The 18517-nt window shown below is 33.2% G+C and overlaps 1 protein-coding gene and 1 non-coding gene across 2 annotated transcripts; one reads left to right on the forward strand and one right to left on the reverse strand.

Annotated features, from left to right (window-relative positions):
- Positions 1 to 2568: 2568 nt before the first annotated feature.
- On the reverse strand, positions 2569 to 18031 carry LOC109862564 (multidrug resistance-associated protein 4-like). The gene is made up of 17 exons (XM_020442631.1): positions 17786 to 18031; positions 17389 to 17499; positions 16605 to 16770; positions 16276 to 16509; positions 15587 to 15718; positions 12592 to 12783; positions 12178 to 12486; positions 11566 to 12066; positions 11150 to 11455; positions 10843 to 11043; positions 10239 to 10743; positions 9922 to 10152; positions 4258 to 4497; positions 3852 to 4114; positions 3339 to 3778; positions 3131 to 3260; positions 2569 to 3040 (listed from the first exon to the last, which is right to left on the reverse strand). Exons 1-17 carry the CDS (start codon positions 17857 to 17859, stop codon positions 2831 to 2833), a joined length of 4245 nt encoding a protein of 1414 aa, XP_020298220.1. The 5' UTR covers positions 17860 to 18031; the 3' UTR covers positions 2569 to 2830.
- Positions 5883 to 5955, forward strand: Trnas-gga. Its single transcript has one exon. It is a non-coding gene; the product is annotated as a tRNA-Ser (tRNA).
- Positions 18032 to 18517: the final 486 nt, after the last annotated feature.

Consider the following 18517-nt stretch of genomic DNA (forward strand, 5'->3'; position numbering starts at 1 on the left):
AATATTTTTCTGTGTGTACCCTGAAAGGAAACCATTTACAAAACTATATGACGAAATCTTGCACTACAATTGTAATTTGCAATTATACAGACATATTTTAGGAAATAGGTGTAAAAACATTGATCTTTTCTCAAATATTTGTAGTTGTTTGCAGAATTACTTTCCAAATACTATTTCGGCAAAAGAATAACGATATGGCGAATCATCTTAGCAGTATATTTGCAAAATATACTATTAATTTTACAAAGAAATTGTCCAATAATTGAGAAAAGAAATTCAACTATGTGATATTTAAAATATGTAGAAATATGATTGCATATGAAGAAATCAACTTAATTCGTGTATGTATTTAAGGAAATAGTATAATGACTCTTTCGCAATTTTTGACAAATATTATTTACAAAATTTTATTTCGACAAAACTGTTGCGTTATAGCAAATTATCTTGCAATCATTGCAAAATCGTCGTTATTTATGATGCCATTTTTGTGCAATATTTTCACAATTTGCCTATTGGGATGTGTTATACACATCTAGTTTTTTATCTATGTACCCGGTATAAAACCCCCGATAGCCAAATGATAGCAGTATGCACGCAGGTTTAATCAGCACTTTGCAGCAGATTCCCTAATAGAAAACCATTTACAAAATTATGTGACGAAATCTTGCACTACAATTGTAATTTGCAATTATACAGACATATTTTAGGAAATAGGTGTAAAAACATTGATCTTTTCTAAAATATTTGTAGTTGTTTGCAGAATTACTTTCCAAATACTATTTCGGCAAAAGAATAACGATATAGCGAATCATCTTAGCAGTATATTTGCAAAATATACTATTAATTTTACAAAGAAATTGTCCAATAATTGAGAAAAGAAATTCAACTATGTGATATTTAAAATATGTAGAAATATGATTGCATATGAAGAAATGCAAGAAATCGTCGTCACTCATGATGTCATATTTGTGCAATATTTTCTCAATTTGTCTTGGAAGTATATACTGTGGAAATGCATAATGATTTTTTCGCAATTTTTGACAAATATTATTTACAAAATTTTATTTTGACAAAACTGTTGCGTTATGGCAAATCATCTTAGTGCAATCATTGCAAAATCGTCATTCATGATGCCATTTTTGTGCAATATTTTCACAAATGTGCCTATTAGGTACATAATTCACTCACTATGATGACACAGCTGAGTGAAATCTGCTGCAAAGTGCAGAGTAAAGCTGCGTTCATACTGCTGGCATACTGCTATCATTTAGCTATCAGGGTATTGCGGCTCATCATCGGCCCCCACAGTGTCTAGTTGAAGACAACTGCTTATAGCACCACGTACAGCAGAAAAAAAAACGTGTTAGCGTTGGTTTGTTAGGAGCACACGGCAGCGGTTACACGCGCGGTTCGATGCTCCACTGCTATGTGGTGCATTGTGTTTACTACTCATGCAATAAAAAATTGTATTATCGAGCAATAAACTTGGAAAATTAACACAATGGGTAATTAAAAAATACAAACCTGTCATTGCTATGCGCAACGCTTGCAACAACTTTCTCGACAAACGTCATATTTGAAACTAGTGCTGCCAATATTCATCGTAACTACTTATGTGAGGTCGAGGAAAATCATGCACTAACCAGAGCAAAATCATCTAATCATTACGAGCTGCAATTGATTAGAAAATACATTGTACAGTTTCTTGTTTCTTTATTGTGTACAACTGATTGAACATATAACAATTAGATATCTCTTATTGTGAAAAACTGTTTAAAATACAGAGCAAGAAGTATTTGACTATCTATGCGCTGCATGATGAAGTGACGGCAATAGCCGCCAAATTTAAAACAGATCGAGACATAGTTTTGTGCCAACAAACACAGTAAAAAAACTGTGTCGAGGTTTACTTTAAAGAAATCTTATGAGCAACGTCATGAAATATTTACTTTTTGCAATGATCTAATAATGTAAAGATTTTAGATCTTGTGAAGATGTTGACTTATGATTTAGCATATCTCAATTGACTAGGTAGTTATCTTCTCATTTCAAAACTCTCTCTCAAAATAGCTATGTTTTTATATTTTATACGAGTGATTTTATATATTTTTTATTATTTTGTGTGTTTAAATTTGAGATTTTAAATTTGGAGAGAGAAAGAGAGAGAGAGAGACAGAGAGAAACGTTATGGTCCGGAATGAGATCTTCTTATAAATAAGCGCAAAATAAAATAAAATAAAAAATAGAGTACAAAAACACAAAAATCAACAAAAATCAAAAGAACAATACTAAATTGAGTACAATCAAAAAAGAAAAATAGAAGTGGTAACAGAATAACGAATAAAAGAAAAAAACTTTATAAAAGAACAAATAAAGGTAAGACCAGATCAAAGGCTGAATAAATCTTTTCAGATCAGGAACTACCATTAAGCAAATGATAAAACAAAAGAGAGAGAGAGAGAGAGAGAGTCATGGTATTTACACAAATTTTTCTAAGTTTTTACATTTATTAGTTTTTATAATTAAAGATTAGAGAAATTTTACATTAGAAATTGTTACATTTTATATCCCTAAAAAATATTAGAAAAACAAAATTTGTTAACTCTTACTTTATGTATACATACAGAGTGACATCCCACACAGACCATCCATCCATCCAGACATCCATTAGACATCTATTAGATGTCGCATGGAGCTGTCGACGTCTAATAGACGTCTAATGGAGTTTTTCTTCTGTGTGGGATGTTAATACAAACATATTCTTAATTATAATTAAAGTATTATATATTACACATATCTATTATTGTTACTTTATTGTTGATGTGAGCAATTATAAGTTAGATTGTTCTGCGATTATAACGTCGCTTCCATTGGAATGTTGCGACAAAACGTCCAGATTCCGATGTAGATTGTTTTTCTGGCAAGTCTTCTTTGCTTGTTCCAGCAGATTTTGCGCCATCTGACTGCCTGTCTGCTCCACCATTTTTGCGAAGTAACCTTCCGGCTTGTTATGTAACAGCTCGTACGGACAGCCAAACTCCTATTGATGTGAACATTAAAGTCTGATTATATTTTTTTCTTTATTTCGTCGATATAAGCAAATAAATACATTGCTGCAAAGCAACCGTACCACAATATGACCGTTCTCCATCACGATAATCCGATCGCTGTCTATAATAGTGTTTAAACGATGCGCTATTGTGATGACAGTACACTCCTTAAAAATGTTTCTTATCGTGTTCTGTATTAAAGCGTCAGTGCTAGAGAAACAGAAAAATTGTTTGAAAAATTGTTTTTTCGATTCAAAATGACCTTGCATTTTTATTTCTTGAACTTACTGCGAATCGATATTGGCCGTGGCCTCGTCGAGAATGAGCAAGCGGTTATTTCTCAAAATCGCTCTGGCCAGACAAATGAGCTGCCGCTGACCGACACTGAAGTTATGGCCGCCGTAAAGAACACTTTGATCCAGAGCGACATCGCTGAGCTCGACTTGTCGAAGCACCTTCCACAACAGCACGTCGTCGTACTGATTGAACGGATCCAGATTGTAGCGCAAACTCTCAGAGAAGAGCACCGGCTCTTGCGGTATGATAGAGATCTTGGAGCGTAGCTCACGCAGACCCACCGTGCTTGTGTCCAGGCCGTCGATCTTGATCTCGCCATCCAGGCCCTCGTTGAACAAGCGAAAGATCGCCGAGATCAGCGAGGACTTACCGGCGCCGGTTCGACCTACCACACCGATCTTCCATCCAGGTTCTATATCCACGTTCAGATTCTGTTAATTAATAAGATTAACAATAAAACAGTACTGATATATCTCTGTCGAGTGCAATTGGTTAAATACTTACTTTCAGGGCAGGTAGATCGTTCTTGCCATACGTCATGCAGACGTTTTTTAAAGTTAATTGTCCTTGGGTCGGCCACGTAGGCGGCGGAGGATTGCTCGAAACAATCGGTTTTTCCGCGGGGAGATTTGTATACTGAAGAATCCTTTCAACGGAAGTCATCATCGACATTGTCTCGGCGATTTGTTTTACGCCATATTGCAGACTGCCAGTCAAAATTAGTGACTGAGAAATTGCTAGACCCACGTCGCTACTGAGCACACTGCCTATGTGTGAAAATATCAATAACAAAAATTATGGGCAAAAATGTGAAAAGAGGGATTAGCAATTATCTGAGAATAATGTTGACAATAAATCTAAAATAAATAAAAAAAAAATTAAAAAAAATTAAAAAAACAAATATACACACCGTTATCGTTCATTAATACGAAGGAGAAACAAAGTAGAGCTGTAAACAAGCACATGATCAGGTCAAGTATAAGACCGAAGACAGTTCCGCATGCCAAAACGAGATACCATGCACCGCTGTGATAATCCTGCAGCATGTCGAACTGTCTTTGCATCATCTTTTCTATATCGACGCCACTGCTTCTAATCGTCGGCAAGCCGTTCAGCGTAGAATTCACATGGGAGAACAAAGGGCTTTTAGCTGAAAACAAAATGAGATCAAAACTGTAGAAGCCGTGTGAAATAAACATAAAATATTCAGAATCTAAAAAATATGGAACGTGGTTTCCGAGCTTTGTGGCAAAGTGAACATTTTTATTCGTACGATACCTATTGACATGTATAAGACTTATTTTTTAGAGAAATTTTGAAACTTAATCAAAGAAATGATGGATTTTTTTTATTGTAACAAAACCCATATAGCACAAGACGTCTTTAGGATTATCCTGACAATATCCAAGACCACTCAGGACATTTACAGGACATTTTAAGATATAATTATAAATGTATTTTATGAAAATTTACTATGCATACGTAATTACTTTTAATTATACAGAGAATTTAATGTAATTTAGAATTTTTATGTAGTATGAAAAATATAAATGTCCTCTGGATAACCACTGGATTTCTAGAGAATATCTACTTTGTCTATTATCTATATTAGATGTTGATTTTTCAAAGGACATTCTATTCGTTCTCTGAACGTTTTTTGAACATGTTGTTTTGAACATGAACGATCGAGATCTGTTAAACTTTATTATATATTTGACAGATTTTATATCATTTTTAAACAATAATTTTATTCTTCTTAATAATTTTATTGCTTTTCTGTATAAGAATTATACCATACTAGTACATTACTGGCACAAAATTACTGATGATATTTGTGCCGAGGATAGCCAGTAATATTTTTCTGTAAAAGACGTCGTTCACATTCCAGAGAGAGTATTATATTTTTTCATTTACTTCTTTAAATATCGTCGAAATTTCGAATGTAGAGGTAGAATTTACTTATGTTTCTCTGAAATAAAGAATAATTTAATAACAATCAATATTAAATTGAGGATCTTCCTCGGACTCATGAAGTTTATTAAACTTAATAAATGAATAAATAAATCTTAAAGAGCCGTTCGCAGGCTGTTGTGCGGAAAATATGTCTTATATGTGTGTACACATATATAAGTAAATTCACGTTTTTCACGTGTTTTTCGAATTGAAATTCAATTCTTAAATTCATATAGGATGCTAGTTTTGCATCTCATATATAATAGACCCCGAATACCCCCCCTAATTGATTTAAAATATTGTGAAAAAAACTCCTCAGCCAGGAGTCGAACCTGGAATCTCTAGCTTTCCGGGCCGTCGTCTTCCCTGTTAGGCCACATATTTTCCGCACAACAACCTGCGAACGGCTCTTTAAGACTTATTTATTCATTTATTAAGTTTAATAAACTTCATGAGTCCGAGGAAGATCCTCAATTTAATATTGATTGTTAAAAAATCTACGCTGTCGAAATAAGCGTTTAATACAGTATCAGACAACATCTTAATAGATGTACGAAGTATTGCGAAACAAACTCCAAGTGTGCCTCGGTGGCCTAACAGGGAAGGCGACGGCCCGGAAAGCCGGAGATTCCAGGTTCGATTCCTGGCTGAGGAGTTTTTTTCGCAATATTTTAAATCAATTAGGGGGGGTATTCGGGGTCTATCATATATGAGATGCAAAACTATCATCCTATATGAATTTAAGAATTGAATTTCAATTCGAAAAACACGCGAAACACGTGAATTTACTTATATGGGTGATTCTCTGTGAACGCGTAAATTTCAACTTTCAGTTTTGATAAAAAATAATTATTATTAACTAACGGATAGCGGTGAATTATGTTTTTTCATACCATTTTAAGTCACCATTCGTAATATGAATACGTGACTATGCAATATAAAAAACTTATCTATGTTTTTTATGTCAATATACCATGGAGATTACAGTCCACGGAGATTACGTTTTTTGAGAATTACCTATATATGTGTACACACATATAAGACATATTTTCCGCACAACAGCCTGCGAACGGCTCTTTAAAACTTATTTATTCATTTATTAAGTTTAATAATTTAATAATTAGGTTTAATAGCTTCGCAGTCTGAGTGCAGGGACTACGAACAAGGAGATCACGAGTTCAAATCTATTCAACACTTTAGAAGTTTTTCCGGGTCGATCTCTTCTAATCAAAGAGATATAGCTGAAAGGCGAACAGTATCAAGCCTCCAAGAAGAAATAAGAGTAAAAAATATTTTGAAATAGTGAAAATAAACCTTCCGGCTATGACCAAGATTGAGGTGGCTTAAAAAAATTCAAAATAAAGTCAAACGGAGATCAACGTGGAACGTTTCGATCTTTATTCTTTAGATCATCATCAGCCTCACTGGACGGAACAAAAGATACAAAGAAATTACAAAAAAATATAAAAATATAAAATTATACAAATGAAATAAGATTATNATAAATATAAAGTTAGACAAGATTAATTACAGTGATATACACTTTAAACGCACGCTATTGAAAAAGAGATAAACAATGTTAAAGTAAATCGCAAACATACACACCTTCAAAGTCAACATACTTTGAGAAACCGTTAGCACACGTGAGCATGCGAGAGAAAACATAACTTGTAGGAAACCGAATTTGCAGATGTCAAATTGTCTCCGTGTCTCGGATTCTTTAAAGAAAATATAAGAACAAGAGATTGATAATGTAAAATTGTGAATAGTTACTCTTAAAAAATTTTTTAGTAGATAACAAAAAAAAGGTCATGACAATAGAATAGTCAATGTAAATTTGAACGTCAAGAATATAAAAGAGTTGATACAAAGGTAGTCAAATATCAAAAATTACGTCAAGAAATTAAAAAATTAAAAAAAATATATATATATATATATAATATGAGTCATAGATAGTTAAGTCATAAAATGGAAACTTACATAATTGGTAAATTAAAATCCAAAGTCATGATAATCTTCCGCAGGCAAATAAACACAACAGATACAGCGCGAACGCATTACGCGACAGGCAAAATACAAATAAGTAAAATACAAAGTTAAGAAAATAAGATGTTTATAATGAACTACAGAGAGAGGAGAGATCGCAAGTAAGGGCTTATTTGCAAAGTTTCATAAGTAAAAGCGTATACGCAGGATCAAGAAGTTCGGTATCTTTCATCATATTTAAGCCGTTTTTTTGCATCTTTATATGTAACATTTCTGAGATGAGTCTTTTGTTGTAAAATTGTTCGTTGTCAAGAATGTGAACCTCACTCCATGCGAATTCGTGGCCTAGATCGCTACGATGCCTGCTGACCACTGACTGTCGCTCATACTCCTGACAAAAATTACGTTGATGTTCGGTCAATCTTGTGCGTAATTGCCTGCTCGTTTGGCCTACATACGAAGCGTTACAAGAAGAGCAGTCAATTCTGTATACTACATTACTGTTTGAAGTCGAGGCGAGCTTGTCTTTATGTACTTTTATGAAACTGCTTAATGTATTTAAATTTCTATACGAGAGTCTGAAATTTAGTGTCTTAAGAGATCTAGAAATGCTATCCGTGACACCCGGTAGAAAAGGCACAGTAAAATAAGTCTCTCCTCCATCTGTTTTGCTTGAAACCATCTTGCTGCTCAATAAATTCAACTTGTTGCTAAATAGTTGATGTAAACGTCTATTAACCGTTTTAAAAATCAAATTCAAGGGATAATCGTTAGACAGCAAGATCTGCATAGCCTTAATCAGATTATCCCTGTGAAAATTCGGATGAGAGAGTAGAATTGCTCTGTCAGTAATATTTAAAATAACTCCTATTTTTTGTTGTTGAGGGTGTTGTGAGAAGTAGTTGAGTCAACGTCCAGAAAAAGTAGGTTTTTGATACCAATTTAACATGAGTGTATCATCAACAACCGAGATCCAGGAGTCAAGGAAATTAATTGATCTGTCATCCTCCAATTCAATCGTAAAATTCAGGCGAGAATGATACGAATTGAAAATTCTGAGAATAACATCAACACTCTCTCTCGGAGCCGCCATAAGAATATCGTCAACATACCGATGATAAAAAGGTAAATCTAAATTCAAAATTTTGAGGCAATCCTCCTCGAGATCCTGTAGAACGATATCTACTATGATCGGCGAGAGAGGAGACCCCATAAGAGTACCGTATGTTTGATGGTAAATAGTACCATTAAAAGTGAAATATGTTGACGATAAAACCAACTCTAAACCTTTAATAAAAGAATCGAGTGGCATACTAAAGCTGCAGTCCGTTTCGTGCTTAATCGCGCATTTATCTGTAGTATATGTCACGTATACTATAGATAAATATATGCTTATAAGCATGAAACGGACCTCAGCCTAATATGGTCCTTAATATAATCCCACCTTCTTCTCACACTCTCAAACGCTAAATCTAATGGAATATTAGTGAACAGTGAGACGACATCAAGAGACAGTAAAATGTACGATTTTTCAATACGCTTGCCCGACAAACTTCTGAACAAATCAAAGCTATTCTGTATGAAACTCCGAGGTTTAGGTAAATATTTATACAAAATGCTATGCAAAAAGGAAGTTATGTTTTCTCTCGCATGCTCATGTGTGCTAACGGTTTCTCAAAGTACGTTGATTTTGAAGGTGTATATGTTTGCGATTTACTTTAACATTGTTTATCTCTTTTTCAATAGCGTGCGTTTAAAGTGTATATCACTGTAATTAATCTTGTCTAACTTTATATTTATNATAATCTTATTTCATTTGTATAATTTTATATTTTTATATTTTTTTGTAATTTCTTTGTATCTTTTGTTCCGTCCAGTGAGGCTGATGATGATCTAAAGAATAAAGATCGAAACGTTCCACTGATCTCCGTTTGGCTTTATTTTGAATTTTTTTAAGCCACCTCAATCTTGGTCATAGTCGGAAGGTTTATTTTCACTATTTCGAATTATATTACGGCTGATTTTCTACTCTTAAAAAATATTTCTTACAGAAATGCTGAGTTATATTACTATTGCCAATATACTAGTATTTTAGTAATAAAATTGTTCTATTATTTTTCTGTAAGAGTTCTAAACAATTACCAAACTTTTTTTTCAAAAAATATTAATATAAAAGATATGGTTTTTTATATTTTGTAAAAGTTCTTGGGATGTCCTATACATACCCTTACGAAAAAGAACTACTGCCGATTACATATAAATAAAGTCAGTAATATAAATATTACTGACAATTACATAAGAATATTATTAGGTATTACAGGAATCACTGAGAATATTACTGGCAATTACACAGAATGCCAGTAATGTTTTCGTACCACTGCCGCAATATATTATTGCCAGTAGTTCTTTTTGGTAAGGGTATCCTGTAAGAATCCTTGGAACATCTTACATAATAGCCTAAGGATAATTCAGGGACTAAAAGGGGCGCTCATTTGCTCTTCCTCAGGACATCCAGAGATCCTGGAATTAAAATAGAATATCCACAGGATATCTGTTTTGTCTGTATAAGATGTCCTTTGGATTTTCAGAGGACGTCCATGTGCTATTTGGGAAGCTTATGCTTTTCAATACTTACTTACGCCTTCGAGACGTTTGACGTTCTGCGCGGTCCTGATGTAAAATTTCGTCACCAAAACGAACAATACAACCAATATCGCTATCGGTATCATCATCCATTGATTAATGATCACCTCCATGATCAATATACTTATTATTACAAAAGTCATTTGGATCGCTTCTAACATCACTTTGGGCAGTACTTCGTCCATCGTTCCAATGTCTTTTGAAAATCTGTTTAAGATTCTTCCTGCAAGACGATGAAAACGCATAAGCAGAATTTTTGAAACGAAAAATTTGAATATAAACATCGTCGAACAGTTTTATTGCTCTCACCAGAAGGATTTGTGTGGAAGAAAGACATTCGTGCCTGCAGCAGTTTGAAAAACATAGTGTTGTGGAGATTGCAGCTAGAGTTCATGCAGATCTTCATGAACAGAAAACTGCGAAATAACGTGGTGGCAGTGCAGGCAACGATGCAGAACGTGTAGACGTAAATGGCGTCCATAGTTTTTAGCAGACCGTCCGGATTCAAGGTGAAAATCGACCCCAAAAAGCTATCGTTGTACATGTTTTTGTAGGCTTGATTGATTTGAACAGTACCGGCGGTACCTTCGCTTCGCCGAACGCTCTCCAAGTTGGTCCAGTATGAAGTCCAGTAATCAGTTCCTGTAGTGGCGATTTGGCTGATGATAAAGACAAGCAGCAGCATGAATAGCGTGAAATAATTGCCGCCGTGATGCAAATACTCTTTGTACACTTTGCTGGATAATGTGCCGTGCATCATCGCCTCGCCGTCCGGATCGTTTTCTATATAATCTGAATCGTCGATCTCCGAATACTGATGAGACAGTATTTTGAAATTATTAATTTTTTTTTTTATATGTTTTCAGTGACTAAGATATAATAAAACAGTTCCAAAGTTTTCTAATTAGCTTACCGCAATAGAGCTTGCGATTGACAATATCGAAGATCGCCGTTTCACCATTGAAGGTCTTTTTAAGGATAATTCCGAGATTCTCTTAGCTTCTTCTTCCTTCTTTTGCGCCTCATGACTCGATTCCAAGGTATTCATCATCATGATAAAGTCCTTGTTCGATTTTACCAGCGTGTGATAGCTACCTTGCATCTTCACGAAACCCTTGAAAATACAAACAAGTCGAAAGATTAAAATAAAATTTAATTTAATTATTAAATAATAATGTTAATTACTAAAACAAAAGCACTTGTATGTGTATGGCACTCACTCGTTCCAGCACGACGATGTAGTCGACGCGTTTGAGAAACTGTAGCTGATGAGTGACGAGGATCCTCGTTTTATTCTTCAGATACTCAACGATGCATCTCTTGTAAAGGTGTCTAGCAACGTGAGTGTCCACCGCACTTAACGGATCGTCTAGAAGATAGAGATCTGCTTTCCTATAAACCGCCCTCGCGAGATTAATCCGCGCTCTTTGACCTCCAGACAAGGACACACCCCTGTCTCCAACTATCGTCATATCACCTTGCGGAAATTGCCGAAAATCTTTTGTTAACGCGCATACGTTCGTCACCTATATGTAAAATTAGCAAGATTTATAAACTCTAGTTGAAAATGTCCACTAAACATGAAAGGATTCGAGCCTCTACAGTTTGATAAACGCAGATGCGCTTTGATAATCACCTGAGTATATCTGGCTCTGTCGTAAGGTTGACCGAACAATATATTATCCCTCACGGTACCATCAAAAAGCCAGGGTTCCTGGCTTGCATAGGAAATGCACAAATTTTGATTGTTCGTGATGTAATCGTTGCTTAGATTGCTCTGAAGATTGCTTAGTGAGTTTTGAATAAGCATTCCGCAACCCGCGCCAAGATCAAGCTCTTTCAGCAACAAATAGAGCATCGACGATTTGCCGGAACCTACAGCTCCTACCAGGGCGCACAGTTCACCTGGTTTAATAGTCATGGAGATGTTGCACAACGTCGGCGGCAATTGGCCGTTGATCCAGTTGGCGGAAACGCGCTGAAGTTCCACACAAACCGGGTGTGGCGATTCCTGAGATTGAAGACAATCGGAACTCCTGGTTTTAGATGAATACTTGTCCGTCGTTTCATTTGACTTCGGAGTTGTCGGCGGTGAGCGCGTTTGTTTCATGTTCACTTCGTCCATTAGCAGAAGATCCTGTTTATTAGTTATTGAACAAATACATTGTAATTAAAGTAAGTAAATGCTGGTGAGAATAATGTGGAAATATTTATAGTGAATTTGAAAATATAACTTATTAACGCGCACCTCCAGTCGATTCATAGTCACCATCGTCTCACCCAGCAGAATCAATGCTTGCGGAAACAACAATGCGGTGGTGAGTTGAAGGACGTTGAAAAAAGTCGCCAGAACGTATGTCACGTCGGCGGATAGTTCGTTTCCCGTTAGAACAAACATTACCAAAGTAAAGAAGAGAATGAGTCTTTCAGTAAATACAATGATTGCCAGGTACGCGGCGCGTATGTAAGACGAGAATTTGATCTTCTGTATCTCTAACATTCTAGTCACCGACACTATTTTGCTGAACGGTATCTCCCAGGCGTACATCTTTATTACCTGATAAGAAAAGGATGCTACTTAAGCCATTTTGAACAGCGGATGATTGTTATAACTTTTTTACTTAAATTATCTTATTATTCTTTATATATTGTTTTCAAGTACTTGTATTCCAGCTATGAGCTCGCTCATAAGCTGTACTCTTCGATCAGTCAACGGCGCGATTACGGCTCTGATGCTGCGACTTAGCAAGCTGAAAGATCCTTGAATTGGCAGAGTGATGATCAACAGCGATCCGATGCCAACGAGGGTGGAAACGCCGATCTTCATCCACATTATGTATCCCACGACTATAACCTGAAAATTAAAAAAAAACATAGATAATCTTTTGAAACTATTTTATTCTATAAATATAATAAATAATTAAAAATGTAATTAATATATATTTTATGCATGGTAGCTTCGCTGCTGTTGCAGCGACTCGTCTTTTTTTTTTTTTTAGGCGGGTCGTGCAAGTGATCTAGTTCAAGTGAGAAACAATAAGACGTATAAATAATGCGACTTGCGTATCGTTTTTAATATTTTCATATTAAATAGACAAACACAAAGCTTTATTGGACAATTACAGTATGTACACCGAATTTTCAAAATGTAATATTCGTATCATCATTACAAATATTTATTTGAACGAAGAAATCTATTCCTCAGTTCTGTTCTATTAAATTGTCAAAAAAATTTTGAATGATCAATCTTTTTTTAAGTTTTAATCAAGAGTTTTATTTTAAATGTTTGTGATAAGACAAAACGTAATAAATAAATATGATGGATTTTCTTTTACCATCTTGTGGGTAGTGCCATTATTCTGTCAGCGTAGAATTTCTTCGGCTTTTGATTAAAGAATTCCTTCAGGTAATTGATTAAAGAATATCTTCAGGTAATTTTTGCAGTCCTTTCGTGAACGCAAATTAACATCGTTTAAAAACATTTTGTACAAAATCGAAACAAATGTAATCGGAAGACACTATGTCCAGATTATACGATGAATGCATTAAAACTTCCTAGTCAAGGTCTGTTAATTTTTGCCGAGTTGCCAAAGATGCGTGGCCTGGCGATATTGTAAAAGACAATTTCCTTTTTTGTTAATCAATTCTGCTCTTTTTTCTTCAATTGTCTGTTTCAATCGCATTAATCGTAAACAACGGACATCATTGTTGAAGAATCAACAGTTTTGTCAAGTGGAAGTACCTCGTAATAAAAAACATTTTTCTAAGTTAATTCGTGTGGAATCCATATGTATTTAAATTAAGAATCTTAACTCAAACTATTTTTTATTATTATTTTTTAATTATACAAAAAAACTTTAAGTTAGGTTTTATCTTATACAAAAAATTCTTTCTCTATAAAACCTGGTTTATAAAATATTATATACTACAAAACATTCTTTCTCTAAAACCCGTTTTACAAAAGAAGTGATACAAAAAGTAACACCAAGTAAACTTTTGTACGTTATTATTGAAAAACAATATACAATAGAAAATAATATAGAATAGAAAAACAATATAAGAACACGTCTTAACTTTTTTCCTATGATTATTACCTAATCCTAAGTACATAACTTTGGTAAGATTATATTTATTACTAGAACACAAAGGTGTAACAAAAACAAATTTTGTTCAAAATATAAAAAATATTTAATGCAAAAAAACTTGGCGCGGCTGCACCTCAACTATAAAGGAATTATTTCATTGTGCTGTAATCTGATGTATAATAGCTACTCAGTAATTTTTGTTTTAATGTGAAATATACTATAATGAAATTATTTCTTTTATTAAATTATTTTACCAGTTTATCAAAAAAATTATTTTAGAGATGTTGCCGAAACCACTACGCCGCGAAGAACATTGTCGGAGCGATCGGTACTATCGGAGATGTTGCCGGCGCGAATAACGCGAACCACTACCCTGCCTCTTCTCTCTTTCTTTCTCTAACTCACATTTCCTTTCTTTCTTTTTTTTTCTTTCAACACGCTCGTTTATGTATGCTATCTGTTGGCAGGCATACGAGATGCACACGTTTTGGTCAAACAACGACCAAAGTAACGTTTCTGAAACGTGAATTTCTGAAAACTTTATCGTCGCATCTCCGATCAGAAGGCACGAACAAAATACACAAGAATACGTTGTTTTTTAATGTTTTGTTCTGAATCGATTAAGACTAAAACAAACTTGATCGGTTCGGTCGTTACTGAAAAATTGCTTTGTGAAAATCTTTTCTCTCTCAAATTACCTGAATTTTGCGTAATAGAGGCACGGTGTGCTCGCGCAGTTCGAGCGCCACTTCGTTGCGCGTGAACTAGGCGCGAAGCACTACCGTGCTTCTTGATATCGAGTTTCTTTTTCATTTTTCAGTTTCTATAAGCGGTCTATCATTGTCGAATGATAAATATTCAAGTCTAAAACAATCTGCCAAAAAGAATTGTGTCTGTCCTTTTCAATTTTTGAGGTAAAACAATCTTTCAACTTCTATAGGCGACTAGAGCGTGGAGCATCTTTTGGATGTTAATATGTTCGGGTCTAAAGCGACGAAAGTATTTGCCAGTGAACATCTATAGAGTATCTTGATCATATACATCACTAATTTTTTCATAAACTTGCGTAAGCGTTCTTGCCTTTTTTTGAAACAAAAAAGTAAAATATGTTGCAAAAATGCTCCGTATTCTATTTTCTTATTTGTGGTAACACCTAAATAACTTCAGATTTTTTAAACCGATTCTCTTGATATTATAAAAAACAATAGTATAAGACATAAGTTTTAAAGTGATATCAAAAAAAATTCCGTGAGGGATTTGAATCACTTTAAAACTTTTTCGACAATCCAATACTTGAAAATGCTATAATTCATTTCTCGGATAATTTAACACACATGTGTCAAACTAAATTTTGTTATCATAAATAAGAGTAAATTTTCGTAGTAGTAATATCAGTCAGTAGAAGTGCTTGCAATAATATACAGTAAATAACTAATAAGGCAATTTTTATATCCAATACGGCACAAATGTTTTTCATCGTTATAAATCATCAAAAGATTTTAGAAAACTAAGACCAATTAATATGTAATTGTCAAAATAATAATAGATATACATGTATTATTTCATAATTACCTGGATTGGCATAATCCACACGTAATTCAGAAACCCTGATAGCAGATCAAAGCGATTTACGTCATTACTAAGAATATTCACAATCTGTCCAGCACCAGTTTGGCTCAACGATGTTTTGTTCAGCTTTAATAACTGCAATACAATTTTAAATAAACAATTGTAAAACATTTATCACAAAACTATTTTATAGTTATATTGTTTTATATTGTTTTATAATATATTCTCTTTTTTTCACAAATAACATACAAATTAAGAATTCTTTCTGAGAAGCGAATTTTATATTTTTTCTTGCAGTATTAGTCGAAGAATACGTTTAATGAAAAAAAAGAATACACATTTAATGAAGAAGAGATAATATCGCACTTTCTTACAATCAGCAAAAATTCCGAACTTCTTTGAATAAATGTAAATGAGTAATGTAAATGAGTACAAGCGACAATTGCGTACACAACCAAGTATAACAAGCGATTGCAAACTTTTTCCTTTTAAAAATAAAGACTCACTCAACATTTGACTTTTTCGGATTTGAAAGTGAGCATTAAACATTATAAATAGTCAAATAAATTCTTACTCAATGTTAAAATTAGTTTCTACGACTTACTTAGAAATGCAAATTTAACGATTTCAGGAAATTTCTAAGTTCGTACACTATTTGTAGAAATCAAATTGTATATATTTGCAAAATGCACCTTTCGATACAGAAGAGAGCTGCAGGCGACACGTACTCTCATCCCGATCTGCATCGATATCAAGGTTGTTTGATGCAGCACCACAACGACGCCAATAGTGCAAATAATCATGTAGACAATGTAGAACAGCACCTCGTTCCTTGTTATTTTTCCTCCTGTCGAGTTTGGATTTACGTTAAAATAATCGATGATCCAGCCCTGCAGAACTGGTACCAACACGCGTAATATACAAGCCTGACGAAGTAAAGATACGTTAAAGTTTATTATATTAATGGTATTATTTTGTTATTAATATATTCATATGTATATTTTTTATAATTACAACACACCTGAATAAACATGTAAATTCCAACAATAAAGTACGGTAACCAAAAAGTAGCAAAGAGTGCCTTGTATAATCGTGGTCGGACATTTTTCTTCATTGGCACTTTCTGTCCGTCTTTGCTCACAGTGTATTCCAACTTTTTCATCTTTTCCAGCTCGCGATTCCAATGTCTGAATAAAGAAACAGCAAGTCAGAATGTGTTAAACGTATTTAAAATCTGAAAAAAGTTTTCTTCTGAACAAGACATATATTGAACGTGCATTTCTTAAATATTCTAGTTTAATTTCTAAATTTCTTCTTTAATTATATTATCTTTAATTATATAGATTTAAAAACTAACGTGTCAAGTTGTTTATTAATATGAAAAATTTAATGATTATAGTATAAAAAATCATGGAATATTTAATCAAGTGTTAACAATAATTTCTTCGCTAATAAGAAAAACAATATTGTAGTATCACTGATAAGAAAAGAAATAATTTAATATTAAGTGTGTATGTTTGATCAAAATACTCATAAATATATTATATTTGCAATTTGCTGTCATGAAGTTTTATTCCTCGTGTTATAATATATTAATATTATACACACGCGCGCGCGCGTGTGTGTGTGTGTATCTTAATATATATACATAATATCATTATTTATATTATATATTTATAATATATTAATACTAATATACATTATATAAATTAATATATTAAGTATATATTATTAATTATATTAATTATATTTGTTAATGTTCTAAATCTTTGTATATCTTTTCACAAGAAATAAAAAACACTCACTTTTCAAGATGATCTGTTACTTTTTCCGACAAGTCTTCTTTTAGCGGTCTGTAAATATCAGATTCTTTCAAATCAGTCTTTATGCCTTTTAGAAACAAATCGAATGTCCACCTATATAAAACACACACAATGTTTTTGGTTTGAAATGAAAAGTAGTAACACAGAAATACTGGTAAAGTAATGAAATTAAAACGTATGCGTATTATTACGTACTCTATACATAAATATAAAGCGATAAGAACATGACTAAGCACAAGTTGTGTACATTAGTTCTATACACTTTTTATATATTAAATTAATAAAATTTTTTTTCAACTTTTTTTACATTTTAAAAGTATCAAGAACTTTTTTTCTAACTAATCCTAAAATAAATAATAAATTACAAGTTGTAACACACCAAAGAAAGATCTGACTGAAAATATTTGCAGTCTCCTTTGGATTCTGCTTCATATCGTTCGAGTTCTTATTCATGGTGTCGCACTATGAAAATTCATATAAATCTTCAACAAATCTCAGAACTCTGAATAACAAATGACAACATAACATAAAGCACAAAAATTTACAATATATTTTAATCTTCTTTTGTGGTTTGCGTTCTTGCCTTTGAAACTCACTTTCCGAAAGTCAGTTCTCTACTAACCGCTTGTATAAACGATCTTCATATCTTTGCTTTCCATATTGCCTTGAAATACTAATACGCTACTCACTTGTACAAAAAACATTATCAACGGCTATACTGAACGTACATAGTATAATATGACACAACTATGCAACATATATTTTTTACAACAAATATTAACTCTCATAGTGTCCAATTAGCAAAAAAATCATTACAAATTAAACTCTAGATGTATGTTTAAAATAAATTTCTTTAATGTAAATTGTGTAAATTAATATACATAATAAGTAAAATTGAATTAAACTCAAAAAATCATTTTGATAATGATGTTTAGTTTACATATCATATACAAAATGATTTTTTGAAAACTTTCCAGCTGATTATCTTGAAAAGTGAAAGATACAAAAAAAGCTAACCTACGTGTTCCATGATTTCGAAGAGAAAAGAACGACGATACTAGTTTTTTATTTACAAAAAACGTTTCCAAGGTCATTTACAAATCACTTTTGT

This window comes from Pseudomyrmex gracilis, unplaced genomic scaffold (genome assembly GCF_002006095.1).
Source record: "Pseudomyrmex gracilis isolate BER0280 unplaced genomic scaffold, ASM200609v1 scaffold_1968, whole genome shotgun sequence".
Taxonomy (NCBI): Eukaryota; Metazoa; Arthropoda; class Insecta; order Hymenoptera; family Formicidae; genus Pseudomyrmex; species Pseudomyrmex gracilis.

Coding starts and splice junctions, on each gene's coding strand:
- LOC109862564 (XM_020442631.1), bottom strand. CDS start 17,859: ATGAATAAGAACTCGAACGATATGAAGCAGAATCCAAAGGAGACTGCA. Junction 10,744..10,842: donor CAATCGCAAGCTCTATTGCG/GTAAGCTAATTA, acceptor CTGTCTCATCAG/TATTCGGAGATCGACGATTC. Junction 10,153..10,238: donor CTTCCACACAAATCCTTCTG/GTGAGAGCAATA, acceptor ATCGTCTTGCAG/GAAGAATCTTAAACAGATTT.